The sequence below is a fragment of the Balaenoptera physalus genome (assembly GCF_965194825.1).
Source record: "Balaenoptera physalus genome assembly, chromosome: 17".
NCBI lineage: Eukaryota > Metazoa > Chordata > Mammalia > Artiodactyla > Balaenopteridae > Balaenoptera > Balaenoptera physalus.
This window is the reverse complement of record NC_138895.1, coordinates 42649281-42669407: the sequence shown is the minus strand read 5'-3', so window position 1 is coordinate 42669407 and position 20127 is coordinate 42649281. Positions and strand designations below refer to the sequence as shown.

The following is a 20127-nucleotide window of genomic DNA, read 5'->3' as shown; positions in this document are numbered from 1 at the left end:
GAATGGTGAGCCCTGAGGAAACTCAGGATGGAGACAAACAGGCCGCCCACTGCCAAGCCCATCTAGCAGTCAGCCACTGTAGCCACCTGTGATGGTGCAACAGAGGAAACTCAGGATGAGAAAACACACAATACTGGCCCCAGATAGCTGAAGGAATGATATCAAAGGAATGATTTCAGTGAGCCCAGACTCTTGCATCTTCCCATACATAGAAAAGAGCTAAATTCCTTAAACTGAGCTATCTGGTTTTCTTTAATTAATAGTAATCTTTTGATGTTCCAACTACCTGGTCTTTGTTGCAGAAGCTCCTGTATATCCTGGCTTCCCCCCTTTCCTCTTTGAGCAGTCTTTCAGAATTATTTGAGATGCTTCCTCCCAGGCTTGAAGTCCTAAGAATGTTTGCTGAATAAAACATAACTCTCAACTTTAAGGTTGTGCAGTTTTTTCAGTCGACAATAGCAAATAAGTTACAGAATACCCTCCTCCACCCCAGGCAGATCAAGATTCTGTGTTCTTACAAAGATACCCTTATGGTTTCTCTGGGGATTATTCCCATTCTAGCCAATTGGAAGGGGAAAAAGAACACAGGATTCAACAAGGGGGATTTTTAATGTTCAGGTCTGGAAGTGGCACACATCACTTCCATTCATATTCTGTTGACAAGAATTCAATTAAATGTTTGATTTCAGGCTAGGAAAAATAGTGCCAGGAAGAAAAGGACAATATGGATTTTGGTTAGTAGGTTGCAGTCTCAGCTACAATACCTAAATTCAGTAAAAAAAAATAGGATTTGAAAGATATTTTGTGAATTAAAACAAACAGTGCATATAATGTAGTGTCCGGGGGGGAAGAAATTTTCTTCTACTCTTCTAGGTTCTTCTGGCTGGTCTAAGAATTAAGTTGACATGAGACAGATTAACAGGAGAAAATCAAACAGAACTTAAATAACATGTATACATGGGAGAGACCCAGGAAAACAGAGTGACTCATCAAAATGGCTGAAACCCTCACCTTAAATACCCTGATCTCCAGCTCTGTAACAGTGTGCTTTCATTGAGCATTAATAGTACTTGATAAAATGAATGTTACCAAGAATGAATAATTGGGAAATTTAATTGTATTTAATTGTATTTATTTGCACCAACAATTGTATCCTTGATAATTTATTTGAAAGAATTTTATATTCTTTTTTATTTTTTTACATCTTTATTGGAGTATAATTGTTTTACAATGGTGTGTTAGTTTCTGCTTTCTAAAAAAGTGAATCAGCTATACATATACATATACCCCCATATCTCCTCCCTATTGCATCTCCTTCCCACCCTCCCTATCCCACCCCTCTAGGTGGTCACAAAGCACCGAGCTGATCTCCCTGTGCTATGTGGCGGCTTCCCACTAGCTATCTATTTTACATTTGGTGGTGTATGTGTGTCCATGCCACTCTCTCACTTTGTCTCAGCTTACCCTACCTCCTCTCCTTGTCCTCAAGTCCATTCTCTATGTCTGCATCTTTATTCCTGTCATATGCTTAGGTTCTTCAGAACTATTTTATTTTATTTTTTTTTTAGATTCCATATATATGTGCTGGCATATGGTATTTGTTTTTCTCTTCCTGACTTACTTCACTCTGTATGACAGACTCTAGGTCCATCCACCTCACTACAAATAACTCAATTTCATTTCTTTTTATGGCTGAGCAATATTACATTGTGTATATATATGTGTATATATATATCTATATCTATATCTATCTATCTATATATATCTATATATATGCCATATCTTCTTTATATATTCATCCGTTGATGGACACTTAGGTTGCTTCCATATCCTGGCTATTGTAAATAGAGCTGCAATGAACATTGTGATACATAACTCTTTTTGAATTATGGTTTTCTCAGGATATATGCCCAGTAGTGGGATTGCTGGGTCATATGGTAGCTCTATCTTTAGTTTTTTAAGGAGCCTCCATACTGTTCTCCATAGTGGCTGTATCAATTTACATTCCCACCAACAGTGCAAGAGGGTTCCCTTTTCTCCACACCCTCTCCAGCATTTATTGTTGGTTGATTTTTGGATAATGGCCATTCTGACTGGTGTGAGGTGATACCTCATTGTAGTTTTGATTTGCATTTCTCTAATGATTAATGATGTTGAGCATCCTTTCATGTGTTTCTTGGCAATCTGTATATCTTCTTTGGAGAAATGTCTGTTTAGGTCTTCCACCCATTTTTGAATTGGGTTGTTTGTTTATTTGATATTGAGCTGCATGAGCTGCTTGTAAATTTTAGAGATTAATCCTTTGTCAGTTGCTTCATTTGAAAAAAAATTCTCCCATTCTGAGGGTTGTCTTTTCATCTTGTTTATGGTTTTCTTTGCTATGCAAAAGGTTTTAAGTTTCAATAGGTCCCATATGTTTATTTTTGTTTTTATGTCCATTTCTCTAGGAGGTGGTTCAAAAAGGATCTTGCCGTGATTTATGTCATAGAGTGTTCTGCCTATGTTTTCCTCTAAGAGTTTTATAGTGTCTGACCTTACATTTAGGTCTTTAATCCATTTTGAGTTTATTTTTGTGTATGGTGTTAGGGAATGTTCTAATTTCATTCTTTTACATGTAGCTGTCTGGTTTTCCCAGCACCACTTATTGAAGAGGCTGTCTTTTCTCCATCGTATATCCTTGCCTCCTTTGTCATAGATTAGTTGACCATAGGTGCGTGGGTTAATCTCTGGGCTTTCTATCCTGTTCCATTGATCTATATTTCTGTTTTTATGCCAGTACCATACTGTCTTGATTACTGTAGCTTTGTAGTATAGTCTGACATCAGGGACCCTGATTCCTCCAGCTCTGTATTTCTTTCTCAAGATTGCTTTGGCTCTTCAGGGTCTTCAGTGTTTCCATACAAATTGTGAAATTTTTTGTTCTAGTTCTGTGAAAAATGCCATTGGTAGTTTGATAAGGATTGCATTGAATCTGTAGTTTGCTTTGGGTAGTATAGTCATTTTCACAATGTTGATTCCTCCAATCAAAAAACATGGTATATCTCTCCATCTGTTTGTATCATCTGTAATTTCTTTCATCAGTGTCTTATAATTTCTGCATACAGGTCTTTTGTCTCCTTAGATGGGTTTATTCCTAGGTAATTTATTCTTTTTGTTGCAGTGGTAAATGGGAGTGTTTCCTTAATTTCTCTTTCAGATTTTTCATCATTAGTGTATAGGAAAGCAAGAGATTTCTGTGCATTAATTTTGTATCCTGCTACTTTACCAAATTCATTGATTAGCTCTAGTAGTTTTCTGGGAGCATCTTTAGGATCTCTATGCATAGTATCATGTTATCTGCAAACAGTGACAGCTTTACTTCTTCTTTTCTGATTTGGATTCCTTTTATTTCTTTTTCTTGTCTGATTGCTGTGGCTAAAACTTCCAAAACTATGTTGAATAATAGTGGTGAGAGTGGACAACCTTGTCTTGTTCCGGATCTTAGAGGAAATGGTTTCAGTTTTTCACCATTGAGAATGATGTTGGCTGTGGGTTTGTATATGGCCTTTATTATGTTGAGGTAAGTTCTCTTTATGCCTGCTTTCTGGGGGAGGGGGGGTTTATCATAAATGAGTGTTGAATTTTGTCAAAAGCTTTTTCTGCATCTATTGAGATGTTTATATGGTTTTTCTCCTTCAATTTGTTTATATAGTTTATCACATTGATTGATTTGCGTAAACTGAAGAATCCTTGCATTCCTGGGGTAAACCCCACTTGGTCATGGTGTATGATCCTTTTAGTGTGTTGTTGGATTCTGTTGGCTAGTATTTTGTTGAGAATTTTTGCATCTATGTTCATCAGTGATATTGGCCTGTAGTTTTCTTTCTTTGTGACATCTCTGTCTGGCTTTGGTATCAGGGTGATGGTGGCCTCATAGAATGAGTTTGGGAGTGTTCCTCCCTCTGCTATATTTTGGAAGATTTTGAGAAGGATAGGTGTTAGCTCTTCTCTAAATGTTTGATAGATTTCGCCTGTGAAGCCATCTGGTCCTTGGATTTTGTTTGTTGAAAGATTTTTAATCACAGTCTCAATTTCATTGCTTGTGATTGGTCTGTTTATATTTTCTATTTCTTCCTGGTACAGTCTCAGAACATTGTACTTTTCTGAGAATTTGTCCATTTCTTCCAGGTTGTCCATTTTATTGGTATATAGTTGCTTGTAGTAATCTCTCATGATCCTTTTTATTTCTGCAGTGTCAGTTGTTACTTCTCCTTTTTCATTTCTAATTCTATTGATTTGAGTCTTCTCCCTTTTTCTCTTGATGAGTCTGGCTAATGGTTTATCAATTTTGTTTATCTTCCCAAAAAACCAGCTTTTAGTTTTACTGAGCTTTGCTATGGTTTCCTTTATTTCTTTTTCTTTTACTTCTGATATGATCTTTATTATTTCTTCCTTTCTGCTAACTTTGGAGTTATTTTATTCTTCTTTCTCTAATTGCTTTAGGTGTAAGGTTAGGTTGTTTATTTGAGATGTTTCTTGTTTCTTGAGGTAAGATTGTATTGCTATAAACTTCCCTGTTAAAATTGCTTTTGCTGCATCCCATAGGTTTTGGGTCATCATGTTTTCATTGTCATTTGTTTCTAGGTATTTTTTGATTTCCTCTTTGATTTCTTCAGTGATCTCTTGGTTATTGAGTGGTGTATTGTTTAGCCTCCATGTGTTTGTATTTTTTACAGATTTTTTCTTGTAATTGCTATCTACTGTCACAGTGTTGTGGTCGGAAAAGATACTTGATACGATTTCAATTTTGTTAAATTTACCAAGGTTTGATTTGTGACCGAAGATATGATCTATCCTGGAGAATGTTCCATGAACACTTGAGAAGAAAGTGTATTCTGTTGTTTTTGGTTGGAATGTCCTATAAATATCAATTAAGTCCATCTTGTTTAATGTATCATTTAAAGCTTGTGTTTCCTTATTTATTTTCATTTTGAATGATCTATCCATTGGTGAAAGTGGGGTGTTAAAGTCCCCTACTATGATTGTGTTACTGTCGATTTCCCCTTTTATGGCTGTTAGCATTTGACTTATGTATTGAGGTGCTCCTATATTGGGTGCATAAATATTTACAATTGTTATATCTTCTTCTTGGATTGATCCCTTGATCATTATGTAGTGTCCTTCTTTGTATCTTGTAATAGTGTTTGTTTTAAAGTCTATTTTGTCTGATATGAGAATTGCTACTCCAGCTTTCTTTTGATTTCCATTTGCATGGAATATCTTTTTCCATCCCCTCACTTTCAGTCTGTATGTGTCCCTAGCTCTGAAGTGGGTCGCTTGTAGACAGCATATATATGGGTATTTTTTTTGTATCCTTTCAGCCAGTCTATGTCTTTTGATTGGAGCATTTAATCCATTTACTTTTAAGGTAATTATCAATATGTATGTTCCCATTACCATTTTCTTAATTGTTTTGGGTTTGTTATTGTAGGTCTTTTCCTTCTCTTATATTTCCTGCCTAGAGAAGCTCCTTTAGCATTTGTTGTAAACCTGGTTTGGTGATGCTGAATTCTCTTAGTTTTTGCTCTTCTGTAAATATTTTAATTTCCCCCTCAAATCTGAATGAGATCCTTTCTGGATAGAGTAATCTTTGTTGTGGCTTTTTCCCTTTCATCACTTTAGATATGTCCTGCCATGCCCTTCTGCTTTGCAGAGTTTCTGCTGAAAGATCAGCTGTTAACCTTATGGGGACACCCTTGTATGTTATTTGTTGTTTTTCCTTGCTGGTTTTAATATGTTTTCTTTATATTTAATTTTTGATAGTTTGATTAATATGTGTCTTGGCCTGTTTCTCCTTTGATTTATCCTGTATGGGACTCTCTGTGCGAAGTGGACCTGATTGACTGTTTCCTTTCCCATATTAGGAAAGTTTTCAACTATAATCTTTTCAAATATTTTCTCAGTCCCTTTCTTTTTCTCTTCTTCTTCTGGGACCCCTATGTTTCGAATGTTGGTGTATTTAATGTTGTCCCAGCATTCTCTGAGCTTGTCCTCAGTTCTTTTCATTCTTTTTTCTTTATTCTGCTCTGCGGTAGTTATTTCCACTATTTTATCTTCCAGGTCACTTATCCGTTCTTCTGCCTCAGTTATCAGCTATTGATTCCTTCTAGAGAATTTTTAATTTCATTTATTGTGTTGTCCATCATTGTTTGTTTGCTCTTTAGTTCTTCTAGGTCCTTGTTAAACGTTTTTTGTATTTTCTCCATTCTATTTCCAAAATTTTGGATTATCTTTACTATCATTACTCTGAATTCTTTTTCATGTAGACTGCCTGTTTCCTCTTCATTTGTTTGGTCTTGTGGGTTTACCTTGCTCCTTCATCTGCTGTGTGTTTCTCTTTCTTCTCATTTTGCTTCACTTACTGTGTTTGGGGTCTCCTTTTCTGAGGTGCACGTTCGTAGTTTCCATTGTTTTTGGTGTCTGCCCGCAGTGGCTAAGGTTGGTTCAGTGGGTTGTGTAAGCTTCCTGGTGGAGGGAACTGGTGCCTGTATTTGGTGGATGAGGCTGGATCTTGTCTTTCTGGTGGGCAGGACCACGTCCAGTGGTGTGTTAAGAGGTGTCTGTGACATTATTATGATTTTACTCAACCTCTCTCCTAATGGGTGTGATTTTGTTCCTGTCTTGCTAATTGTTTGGCATAGTGTGTCCAGCTTGCTGTTCGTTGAGTGGAGCTGGGTCTTAGCATTGAGATGGAGATCTCGGGAAGGGCTTTTGCCATTTGATTTTATGTGGAGCTGGGAGGTCTCCAGTGGCCCAATGTCCTGAACTCGGCACTCCCACCTCAGAGACACAGGCCTGACACACAGCTGGAGCACCAAGACCTTGTCAGCCACACAGCTCAGAAGAAAAGGGAGAAAAAAAGAAAGAAAACTGAATAAAATAAATTAGATTTTAAAAATTATTAAAAATAAAAATAAAACGTAATAAAAAGAAAGAAAGAAAGAAAGAAGAGAACAACCAGACCAAAAAACAAATCCACCAATGATAACAAGTAGTAAACATTATACAAAAACCAAACAAAACAATCCAAAAAATCCAGACAGGCAGAACCCTAGGACAATGGTAAAAGCAAAGCTAAACAGATAAAATCACACAAAGAAGCATACACATACACACTGACAAAAAGAGAAAAAGGAAAAAAAAAATATATATATCTATATAAAAAAAATAGGAAACGAGCAACCAAATCAATCAATAAATCTACCAATGATAATAAACTCTAAATACTAAACTAAGATAAACATAAAATACTAAACTAAGATAAACATAAAACCAGAAATAAATTAGATGCAGAAATCAAACCCCAAGTCTACAGTTGCTCCCAAAGTTTACCGCCTCAATTTTGGGATGATTCATTCTCTATTCAGGTATTCCAGAGATGCAGGGTACATCAAGTTGATTGTGGAGTTTTAATCAGCTGCTCCTGAGGCTGCTGGGAGAAATTTCCCTTTCTCTTCTTTGTTTGCGCAGCTCCTGGCATCCAGCTTTGGATTTGGCCTGCCTCTGTGTGTAGGTTGCCTGAGGGCATCTGTTCTTCCCTTAGACAGGACTGGGTTAAAGTAGCACCTTATTCAGGGGCTCTGGCTCATTCAGGCTGGGGGGAGGGAGGGGTATGTAATGCGGAGCAGAGGCCAGTGTGACATTGCAACAGCCTGAGGCACACTGTGTGTTTTCCCGGGGAAGTTGTCCCTGGATCATGGGACCCTGGCAGTGGCGGGCTGCACAGGCTCCCAGGGGTTGAGGGGTGGATAGTGACCTCTGCTTGCACACAGACTTCTTGGTGGCTGTAGCAGCAGCCTTAGCATCTCATGCCCATCTCTGGTGTCTGTGCTGATAGCCACGGCTTGTGCCTATCCCTGGATCTCATGTAGGCTGTGCTCTGATTCCCTTCTCCTTGCTCACTCCAAAACATTGGTCTCTTGCCTCTTAGGCAGTTCCAGACTTTTTCCTGGACTCCCTCCTGGCTAACTGTGGTGCATTAGCCCCCTTCAGGCTGTGTTCACGCAACCAACCCCAGTCCTCTCCCTGAGATCTGACCTCCGAAGCCCGAGCCTCAGCTCCCAGCCCCCGCCCACTCCGGCAGGTGAGCAGACAAGCTTCTTGGGCTGGTGAGTGCTGGTCGGCACCGATCCTCTGTGCGGGAATCTCTCTGCTTTGTTCTCTGCACCCGTGTTGCTGCGCTCTCCTCCATGGCTCCAAAGCTTCCCCCCTCCGCCACCTGCAGTCTCTGCCCGTGAAGGGCCTTCCTAGTGTGTGGAAACCTTTCCTCATTTACAGCTCCCTCCCACTGGTGCAGGTCCTGTCCCTATTCTTTTGTCTCTGTTTTTTTCTTTTTTCTTTTGCCCTACTCAGGTACGTGGGGAATTTCTTGCCTTTTGGGAAGTCTGAGGTCTTCTGCCAGCATTCAGTAGGTGTTCTGTAAGAGTTGTTCCACATGTAGATGTATTTCTGATGTATCTGTTGGGAGGAAGGTGATCTCCACGTCTTACTCCTCTGCCATCTTGAAGGTCTCTCGAATTTTATATTCTTTACCAATATCTAATGGGAATAAGTCAAATGCATTTTTACCTGTTGCTTTAAAAATGGATTTTGTGAAATAAATTATTGCTGAAGTTTGTAGATAGTTCTTTTGAGTTTTTAGGACTTCATCATAATTATTTTCTTTCTTTGCAGCAGGCATTTTGGAGATCAAAGATGGGGAGAAAAGATGCCTCCACTATAAAACTTCCTGTTGATCAGTACAGAAAGCAAATTGGTAAGCAATGAATTCCCTTTGATACATTCTTGTGAATTAAGATGAAGAAAAAAAGCAATTATGTGTAATATTAAGAAAATAACTTTTCCCTAATACATATGATGCACAGAATATGAATAACAAAGGAATGCACAGAATTTTTAAGGAACAAAAATCAGTGCAGTCCTGTTTACCTATGAAGAAATACCTTTTTTGTACTTATGATTTTTCAAAGCTCTTATAGATTTAATTAATTTGGTAAAGCAAAAATACTTTTATTGTTATTCTTAAGGCAAGGTGCTTGTGTATAATCAGTATTTTTAATGTTAACATCTGTTTAATTATTTATTTTTATCCTTATAAAATCTTTCAATTCTTTTGACTCTTAGTGACAATAATGTGATAACCTCAAAATTCTCCATTAAAATTTTAACTTTGTAAAATGGTGGACTAGAGAGAAGTCCAGTCAACAGCAAAGGAAGATAACAGGAAGCTTCTCTGTTTTAGACTATGCTCTATGTGCAGGATTTCCTACTCAATCTTTTCAAGGATGCATGGAGTATTTACAAAAAATTACCTCCATACTACATCACAAACCAAGTCCCCTCAATTTTAAAGAATCAATATCCTGCAACCACAACTTTGAACAAAGTGTAGTAAATTAGAAATCAGTTGGAAGCCAAAAAGTTAACCTCCCCTTCCCCACCTGCTACCCTCTCTTCTTACATGTTCCTTCCTGTTGCCACCTGTTCCCATTCTTTTGGAAATTAAAATAATAATAATAATAATAATAATAAACCCTCTTCTAAATAACTGACAGATAAACAAAGAAGTTACAATACAAGTCAGAAAATAAGTGGAAGTAATTGATAACAATAGAGTATATACCTGTTTTATAAATATGATACATAAGGTACACTCCATAAGGGGAAAGATGTTTCTGCAAAATAAAGGAGATGAAAACAAAGTGAAAAATATTTAAAATATGTAACCAATTAAAAATTTACATGTAGAAAAATAAAGCCCTACTATAAAGAAAATAATCTGGAAATCCAATAGTAAAATGGGCAAAAAATATGAGCAGGCAATTCATAAAAGAGGAAATCAAAATACACAAAACCAAACAACTATTACAATAAAAAATGCAATCAAAAAAATCTTATGAAAGGTTTAACTCACCTAACTGATGGATAATGCAAATTAAAAAACAGTATTTCTGACTATATTATTTCTTAGGAGAAGGTTTATGATATTTGATTTCTTTTGTATATATCTTCCTTCACTTATAGGATGCAGCATGAGTAAATAGTGTGGGTTGTTATATTATTTATGTGTTTAAACAGAAGGACTGACTGACCAGATTGAAGTGTGATCAAATGGGATGTGCTAAACCACATAAATAAAGAATAACCATATTGGGGCTCAATCCACATCCAACTCTTAAATAAACAATTCTTAGAATTTTGACGAGTGTATATATCCATGTAACCACATATGCCAATCAAAATGTAGAACATTTCCATCTTCTCAGATAGTTCTAGTCAGCCCTTACCCACACCCCCCATATACAACCACTGTTCTGATTTCTATCATCACTGATGACAGAAAAATAAAATAAAGCATCAGCTAAGATTTTTATTGAAATTGAATTGTATCTAATGATCAATTTTTGAGAATAGACATCCTAAAAAGCTAAAGTATTCTGTTCTATAAACATTGCATATCTTTCCTTTGATTTAGTTCTATTCATACATATAAGAGCCAAGAAAGAATAAGACAGAGAAAGTAATATAATTGTAAAGTCTCAGCCCTCTTCTTATACTAAATTGTTCTGAGGATTCTGTGTTATGCATTATGTTCCCATATAGAGTTCTCTTTCCTGTTTCACTTCCTCTTGAAAATATAAGCAGGCACAAGATCTACCCTTCTCACAGGATGCTTGTGAGATCCATAAAAAATGTTAGAGCAGTTTATAAACTAGAGTGTTGCATGGACATGAGTTATCCTGGGTATACTTTGCAAATGCAGTAATCATGATCAAACAAAATATACTAAAATTAAAATAGTGAGGGTATACTTTTGTTAACTCTTTTTAAGGATAATGCACTGCAGTGTTTAGATTTTCATGTATATACTATAGAATATTATAGTAATATTATGTAAGTAATAATAATAATATGTAAGATTTTGTAAAGAGAGAAAAAATGAAATAGAAAAGATATTAATTAGTTAATTAATTAGGATATTAACTAATTCGAGAATTTTCTCAAGGAAAGATTTTTTTTTCTCACTTAATGTGTCAGAGTTAGAAAGTACCAGAAGCCTCAACTCATACTAATGATGATAGATGGTCTATCACCGACACTGTCTTCCTTACATGGAGTTCTATGTAGACGTTTTCCCAGATACGATCCAAAATGTGAGGAGGGAATAAAGCAACTAGAATTATTTTAAGAAGATATTTCAGTATTGGTGGTAAAAAACGAAGTACAAATAGCAAATAAACTGAGTATCACAGTGTTTTTTTTAGTATTCAAGCTGTTAGTAAGCTAATTTAGATTGCTAATAAAGTTTCACAATGAATAGAGGCGTTGTATGTGTGCAGTGCTCACTTGTTACTAAATCTCATTTATTTATGTAATTTTTGTATGATCAGTCAGTAACTGTACTTGGCAAAACCAGTGCCATTTTTGAATGATGATTTCAATATCACTGTTTAATATTTGTCTTCCACTAAAAGTTTTGCCTTTTTAATTATGTAATAAATGACAGTGATTAATGGCTTTCACAAAAAGCCTTTCTTACAATAGTCTTTGCTCAGGTAAGAATCAAATGAGCTGACACTGTGACTGGAAACACCTCGTAGATAGAGAATTTTCACATTAAATGGGCACTATGTTAATTACTGTATCGTGATATTGAAATGTGTAGTGAACTGAGATGGAATACCCTTCTCACTTTCAAGGCAGTAAACTAAGAAAAACTGAATATTCTGAAATATTGCTGACTGCAAGGGGAAATAAATTGGTTTGGGCCTTACATTTCTTCAGAAATAATGTTTTAAAAATATATAGTGTGAGAGTGGCTAATATTACATGTATTATTCTAGAGATAAATTATTTCAAAATTGGAAAAGAATAGAATTTTTAAAACTTCTAACATAAGATATTTTGTAAATAGATATTATTAAATATATGAGGCCAAATAATACATGTGCTAGGTAAATCATATAAAAATTATAACTAATTTACTTATAAATTCCTATTTTCTTATATAACAGAAGTATTATAGGCATCTTGTGCCACACATATCTTATTTCATCCTCATAGTAGTCCTATAGGAGCTATTGTTAGCTTCATTTTTTACAGATCAGGAAAATACAGCACAGATGGGTTAAAGAACTTTCTCAAGGTGCTACATTTGGTAACAGGTAGAGCCAGGACTCCGTTCCAAGAAACTGACCACAGAATCCCTTCTCTATACTGCTTCCCTGGGGCCAAAGACTATATTAGGTACTGGCAGATGCAAAAATAATTAAGTCATAAGATCTGAGTTCATGGAATTGGCAGTATAATAGCACTATGGCTGTTATGACTGTCTGAGGAAACTCTGGTCATAATTTAGAAATACAAAGTCCAAAATAAATTCTGGTATTTCTTAATTCTCTCTATATTTTTAAAACTCCTAATGTTATTACTGTAGTTTATTCAGTAAAAATTCATATATAATGGTATACGTATTTACTATTTCCTCTATTCCTAATTCTGTTTTATGTCCCAGACTTTCTATCTAAAATCATTTTCTTTTGTGCCTGGTAGACATCATTTTTTAGAATTTCCTAGAATATATGCCTGCTTGTGGCAAGTTCTCAGTTTCTTTTTTTAAAAAATGATATTGATATACCATTATTTCTGAAATATGTTATCTCTGGCTATAGAATTTGCATTTAGAAGGTTTTGTTTTTATTTCATTGTGTGTTCTTTCAATATATGAAAATATCACTCCTTTGCATTTTGTCTATTATTTTTACTCCTAGGAACTCAATCGAAATGTTACTTCTTTAAGAATAATCTTTTTTTTTTTAACCTCCTTTTAAGATTTTCTGTGTCTTTGGATTTCTGCAGTTTCACTAAGATGAGTCTAAGTATAGGTTTGATTTCATTTATTCAATTTGGGGTTTACTGGGCTTCCTGTTGTTGTAGATTCATTTTTTTAAATATGTTCTTGAAAATTCTTATCCATTTTTTCCTGAAAATATTACCCCAGTTTCATTCTTTTTCTCTCATTTTTGGCAAATACCAGATATTCTATTGCTGTACAATAGAAAGGTGCATTTTCAGCTTTACTAAATGCTGGTAAATTACTCTCTAAAGTGGATGCACTCACTAGTTTACAGTCACAGAAATGATGTAAAATGTTGTCTATTTCTCCATATCTCTTTGTTACTTTTTAGACTTAAAATTTTTGCCAATCTCATACACATGAAACTGTATTCATTCTTATTTTAGTTTTCATTTTATTACTTACTAAGATTAATCATCTAATATATTTATTGATCTTTTGATTTCTCTCTGGCAAATCTATTGCTGCCATTTTTCTTTATCTTTTTTTTGTGTGAGTAGACTTTTAACTACTATTCTTTTCTTTCATTCTTTTTTTTCATCTGTTAATAGATCTATATTTTCTTGAACCAATTTGTGTAACATCCTGGGATGAAGCTGAATGAAATCTACTGAGTTGTTTTTCTCTCAATGCATTGTTTCATTTCTTTATTTATACTGATAATAATTCTCTGTTACTTTATTCCATTATCCAATTTGATCCTTGCTTTGGAAATACCTTACTTGTTTAGTTACTATAGCTTTTATACTTTTATACGTTTTTTTTATAGTCTTTAAAGTGGTAGGACAAATCCTCACCCTTATGTGTTGTTTTTAAAACTTGTCTCAACTACTCTTGGTCCTCTATCCACTCATGTGAATTTTAAAATTAACTTTGAATAGTCATGAAAAAGGCCACTGGTAGTCAAATTTGAATTCCATGGGATTTGTAGATTACTTTGCGGAGAACTTATGTCTTTATATGTGAAAATTCATATCAATTTTATCTTTTGAAATGATCCTATGGCTGATAAATTCAATAATTTTTTATTATTTTCTTCATAAAGTTATTGAGTATTTTTGAGCTAAACAGAAGTGATACATAATTTATTTGCTATTATTGTGTATTTTTTTTGCTAATATAAAATTATATTTTGTAATTGGCTCTTGCTGCTATATAAACATGGTAATGAGTTTTAATTATTAACCTTGTACTAAGCAACCTGACTGCATTTTATTAGTAGTAATAATAATTTGTAATTTCTTTTGATTTTCTATATAGATGATTTTCTAATAGGCATAATTAAATTTTTTTTAACCTTTGTATTTTATCTTTCATATCTTGTTATGTTGTGCTTTTCAAGTAGTGGATATAAATTACTGACTTTTAAGAAAACACTTCAGTCGTTTTGCCATTATGTATAATACAGCTCTAGGGTTTTGGTACATACTTTTTGTTGGACTAAGGAAATTCCCCTTTGTTCTTAGTTTGCTAAGAGTTTGTTTTTCTTTTTTAAAATAATAAAGTATGTTGAATTTTATTGAATTTTTTTCTGTATCTATTGGAAGGATATTTTTGTTATTTTGGCAAATTGTATTTATAGATTTTCAAATGTTAAACTATCCTTGCATTACTGATATATATCCTACTTTGTCTTGATATTTTTTAATACACAGCTGAATTTAGTTTACTAATAATTTAAGATTTTTTTAACATCCTTCTTCATGCATGAAATTGGCACATAACTTTCCATTCTCTTGCCATCTTTGTTCAGTTTTAGTTTCAGAGTCATATAAGATTTCTATAATGAATTGGAGAAATATCTTTTTTATATGCACCAGGATAGGTTATATAAATTTGGAAATATGACTTTCTGGAATGTTTATAAAACTCCCTAGCAAAACCCCTGTCTGAAGCTTTTTAGGTGAGTAGACTTTTAACTACCTTTTTTTTCCATCAGTTAATAGATCTATATTTTCTTCAGCCAATTTGGGTAACATATTCAGTGATAAAGTTGAATGGAAAATATCAAATATATTCATAAACAGTTATGCATAAAATTTTCTTAATATTTTAAAATTATAACTGTAATTTCTATTTTTAATTGATGTTATTTAATTTAACTCTATCTCTTTTTTCATCATCACTTGAGATTTGTTTAAATTTTTTAGACACTTTAAAGAATTAGCTTTTGTTACTAGATTTTATTATTTCCTTTTCCATAATTCTACTGTTGTCTCTGATTTCCTTCATTGTAATTCTTTAACTTGTCTCTTTCTTTTATAATTACTTGAGTTGAATTCTTCACTATTTGCTTTTCAAACATTTTTTACTAATGTATTCATTTAATGGATCAGTTTTCTTCACTACATTATTGGCTCTATTATATTATTTTAGAGCTTTCTTGAGTTATATACAGTTATCCCTCAGTATCTGCCAGGGATTGGTTCCAGGACCCTCTGCAGGTACCAAAATCCATGGATGCTCAAGTCCCATAGTTGACCTTTGTATTAATGGCTCTGCATCTGTGGATTCAACCAACCTTGAATTGTGTGGTACTGTCTGTATTTACTGGAAAAAAATCTTTCTAAAAGTGGACCTACATGGTTTAAACCCATGTTGTTCAAGGGTCAACTGTGTATATATATATGCATTTCAAATTGATTTTTAACCTTATTGTTTTCTGTTCAGAAAATGTTTTTAGAATAATGTTAGTTTTTGATATTAAGCTCTTCTCTATTGCTTACTATATATATGGTCAATTTTGTTAACATTCTCTCTGTGCTTGCAAAGGATAGGTATCCTCTAATATTGGGATGCAGTACTGCTTATATTAATTGTGGTGTTCAAATCTATTTTGTACTTAATATGAATGTATGAGCTGTCATTCTGTGAGAAAGAATAATTAAAATATTCTTACTAATTCCATGAAGCTGTCAATTCTTGTAATTCTGTCATTTTTTACTTTGTATATTTTGAGGTTATGTTTCTGTTGCATAGCATTTCTAAATTGGTATATATTTCTGATAATTATTCCCCCTTTTCTATTAAATGCTGGTCTTTATAAAGTGCTATTAATTTTTTTTCAGAGAATCTTTTTGTCTTAAATTAATGTTGGTAAAGACCTTTCTTTTGTTTAGTATTCTGATTGACATTTTTGTTCCTACCCTTTTACTTTCATCTAGACTTTAATGTTATATTTTATGATTTTGATACAGCCTAAGAATCTTTGTTTTGGAGCAAGCAAATTTAATCGTATATTATTTACTGTGAATAAAAAATCTAAATATATTTCCACAATTTTATTTTGTATTTTTTATCTGTGGTGGTTTTTCCTTGCTAATCTCTACCCTACCCTTCTTTCCAAAAAAAATTGGATTGTCTTTTTTTTTTTCCTTTCAAATTTTAAAGTTTTACTTTCCATTTCTTTCTCTATTTTCTTTTTTTGTTTGTTTGTTTGTTTAATTTTTTCATCCTTCAAATGTTATCCGGTATATTTGACTTAGTGAAAGCTAAAGTGTATCAATATGTTTATTTATCCTAAACAATATAAAGATTTTTAACTCTTTATATCTGATTACTTTTTCCTGTTGTTCATGTTGTTGTATGTATTACTTTCTCTCTTGTTTTTAACGGGATAATAGTTATTATTTTTAACTTTTTTTTTAACTTTTTAATCACCAATAATTACTTAGATCTAACTTTATGTTTGCTCTCTTTACTAACCACTACCTCTTATATTTTACATCTTCCTCCTGGTGAAGTTTCCTTGCTCCTTTTGCCTGAATGCAAATATCTATTAGGGAAAAATTCCTCTGTCTCTGCTTAAAAGACAATATTGTTATATTGTACTCACACTTGAATTATTGTTTCAGGTGTTTCTGATGAGAACTCATCCATTAGTCTAATTGTCATTTCTTTTTGGTGTATTTTTTTCCTGTCATTAAGAATTTTTTAACATATTTTTCAACTTTAATTTAATGCAAATGTTTATTTTTATTGGTAAAAAGAAAGAAAGGGGGTGGGCTTCAGAATTGGTGTGATTCTTCATCCTGGGGATTCTCGTCTTTCTTAAGTTTCAGAAGGACTTCAATCTCTGATTTTTTTTTTTTTTTTAATAATGACTTTCCTCCTCTCTAATCTCTCCTTCTGGAATTCCTATTATGTATAAGTTCAGTCTTCACATTATAGCATCCATATCTCTTAAAATCATTTTTATATTTTATATCACTGTCCTACTCTGGGTTACTTCTCAGATCTACCTTCCCTTTGACTAACATTCACAAATTCTTTCTTTTTCTCTCTCTCATTTATTTCTTACTATGTCTAACTTGCACCCATAGATGTATCATTTCAGTGACCTTTTTTGTCCTGGGTAAAAGGCCTATTTAATCATTTTAAAAAATCATTCTGTTTTTATTCTGTTCCTTAATTTTTTCCTCTTTAATTATTTTAAATACCAAGTTTATATATTCTTTCAGGTTTTTTTAAATTATTTCTTCTTCTTATGGTACCAACTTTCCCATTTGTTGTATTGGCTTATTTATTCTATGTCATGCTATTTTCTTCTTTTTCTTTCTTTTTTTTGATCTCTTTGTGCTTTATGGTTCTGAGTTTGTGTGTATGTATTCAGCTTCAACAGAGGTTTGTTTTTGTTTCTGTTTTCTCCCTCTGTGAGAGTCCCAGCAGTCTGAATTATGAAATATTCTTATGGAACAGTGTTCTATTTATTTATTGACAATGGGGATTTCATAGATTTTGAACTATTATTTTGGACTTATTTCTTGGCCTAGGATTCCCACAATTTGGACTTCATACCTTGTTTTGGGTCTAACAGTATTAAGATTTGTACTTCTCACAGGAGACACATCTATCTTCCACACCCAGAACTTAGAGGAAGCAGAAAGATTCCTTGCTATTTCTCCAGACAAGCACAGAATTACTTTTTGTATGTTTTGGTCAGTCCTTTGAGAACCTCAACTTTATCCATATATCTCACAGTGGCACTATACAGGTCTGGGCCTTTAAAATCTAATGTGCAAGCCTATTGACGTCTAATACAGGCACTAATATGACCGCCCCGACTTCTGCACCCAGGACCACCAGGACATCAGCTGGAACTAGCTGTCTTGCTTTGAGTTTTTTCCTTGTTTCTGGCATTTGAACATTTTCTCTATTTCCTTTATTTTATTATAAATATATGTATGTATGTGTGTATGTAAATATGTGTACATCTAATATTAAGAGCTTTATAGAACGTTTGTTTGTTTGTTTGTTTTTTTCCTACTGTTTCTATGTACTTATATCAGAGAAGGGTCCATCTCAGCCCACTCTACCATGTTTTCAGAACTGGAAATCCTTTTAACATTTAACTTTGTTGATTGCACACACTGCTTCCTTTCTACCTTGTTTAAGTATTTATATTTTTATTTGTATCTACTAGGATTTAAACATTTTTGCAGGCAGAAGCTCTATCTAATTTTTGCATCCTTAATGATCATCCCTAATGATAGAAGGTACTTAATACAATACAAAAGTCCCTAATTCTTAGGTAATTAAAATTCTATATGCCCTTTGTTTAACCTACTCTGTTTATATTATTTATTGTTTTGTAATTCCTCTTGAAATAATAAGCAGTATCTTTAACTAACTTGAAAACTCATTGATATATGCTGTTATTTAATTTTTCTGGAATTTGTTTTTTATCTTCTGTGTGATACCTTTTTGTTCTTTTCCTTTAATTTCATCTCTGTATCCCCAGGGGCACTTTACACATAGCAGCTACTTAAAAAAATATTAGTTGATTTTTTTTTGAGGGGGGGGAGTGGTGGTTAAATACAAACTAAAGATTGAGATACTTTATAATACCTCTTACTTAACTACATTTCCCTCTGTTGGGGAGGAATAAACTTTCCTCTATCCATCTAGGTTCTTCTGGCTGGTCTAAGAATTAAATTGATATGAGACAGATTAATAGGAGAAAAATCAAACATAAGTTTAAATAACATGTATACATAGGAAAGACCTAGCATAAACTGATTAACTCACCAAAATGACTGAAACCCTCACCTTAAATACCATCTTTAGCTAAAAATAAAGGAGGACTTGGGGGTAGTAGTTTGGAATTTTAAAAGAGAGGAAGGTAATTCACATGCAGATGGAAAGCAAACTTTTGGTAAACAAATGTTTGCTGGGCCCTGCAGAGATAATGAAACACAGAGTTCACTCTGATCTGTAGGCACTGCAGAGTTTCACCCACCACACCCAGCCCCTATTCTTGCAGATATCTCTGGTGATAGCTCTATTCTTAGAACAAGCTCTCTACCTAAATTTTTTAAACAGGAGAAGGTCAAAGTTTCTTCCTGAGTCTTTTTGGGCCTTGATTGTTTTAAGCTCAAAATAATCTGCATGCCAAAGAGACATTTTGGGGTGGCAAATTTTGCTCCCCTACATGTATAAGTTGCTCTCCATATATTGAATTGTTGCTTGGTTAGCATTTTTAAAGTATTTTTCTGGGAAGTTAATTTATATCTCATAAGCAACTTGTTGCATTATCTTTGTAGCAACTCAAAGTAAAGTACTTGTTTCTTAGTACTTAATGACTTAATGTGCTGTTAAATGGTGATGATTAATGTTAAGTTGATTAATGTATGATTAATGTTAAGTTGTTCTGTGCAAGCATTGAAAAATTATCATTGTTTGAGTTGCCTCTATAACATAATTTTAAAAGTTTGCATGAGATTTTTGTTTCTGAGGATTAATTTACCAGCTTCCTCTCTATAGCCTAGATACCCCTCAATAATTTTAAGAAAAATACTTTTTTCAAATTTACTTTTATAGATACCTCCTTTTTCTAAGTAAATATGTGGCATCGTTTTGTATGACTAGCTAAGTATAAAAGTGTACAATGCTGATGAGAATCCATTAGATCTGTATTTTTTATTGTGTTTCTGGTTTTGTAATAATTTTCTTTTTACCAACTTGATTGATTAAAATTTTAATTATATTTTGCCTGTGACCATGCAATTTGTGATTTTATTCATTTTGCAGCTATCAAAATGCAGACTTTCTGTTTACTGGCATAGCTACTGGAGCTTGCTATAGAGTTCCATAAGAAAGACTATTGACCCTTGCTTTTGCAAAGAGTTTTCTATAGTTATTTGTAGTTTGTAATATAGTAGCTAAAAATTGTGTTCATATAGTAGTTGGAAAATTACTTTATATGCCAAATAGTATTGTTATTTTATGTGTAA

The 20127-nt window shown here is 33.6% G+C and overlaps 1 protein-coding gene across 7 annotated transcripts in view; it reads left to right on the top strand.

Moving 5' to 3' along the window:
- TRIQK (triple QxxK/R motif containing) overlaps positions 1-20127 on the top strand; it is a 98431-nt gene that overhangs the window by 51056 nt on the left and 27248 nt on the right. For 2 of the 7 annotated variants that reach the window (XM_082434212.1, XM_082434215.1), the window contains 2 exons: positions 7970-8122; positions 8713-8794. In XM_082434212.1, the coding sequence (XP_082290338.1) occupies positions 8734-8794 (61 nt within the window). In that variant the 5' untranslated portion in view covers positions 7970-8122; positions 8713-8733. The remainder of the gene's footprint in view (positions 1-7969; positions 8123-8712; positions 8795-20127) is intronic. The other 5 variants (XM_082434211.1, XM_082434216.1, XM_082434210.1 and 2 more) reach the window with 3 other exon arrangements.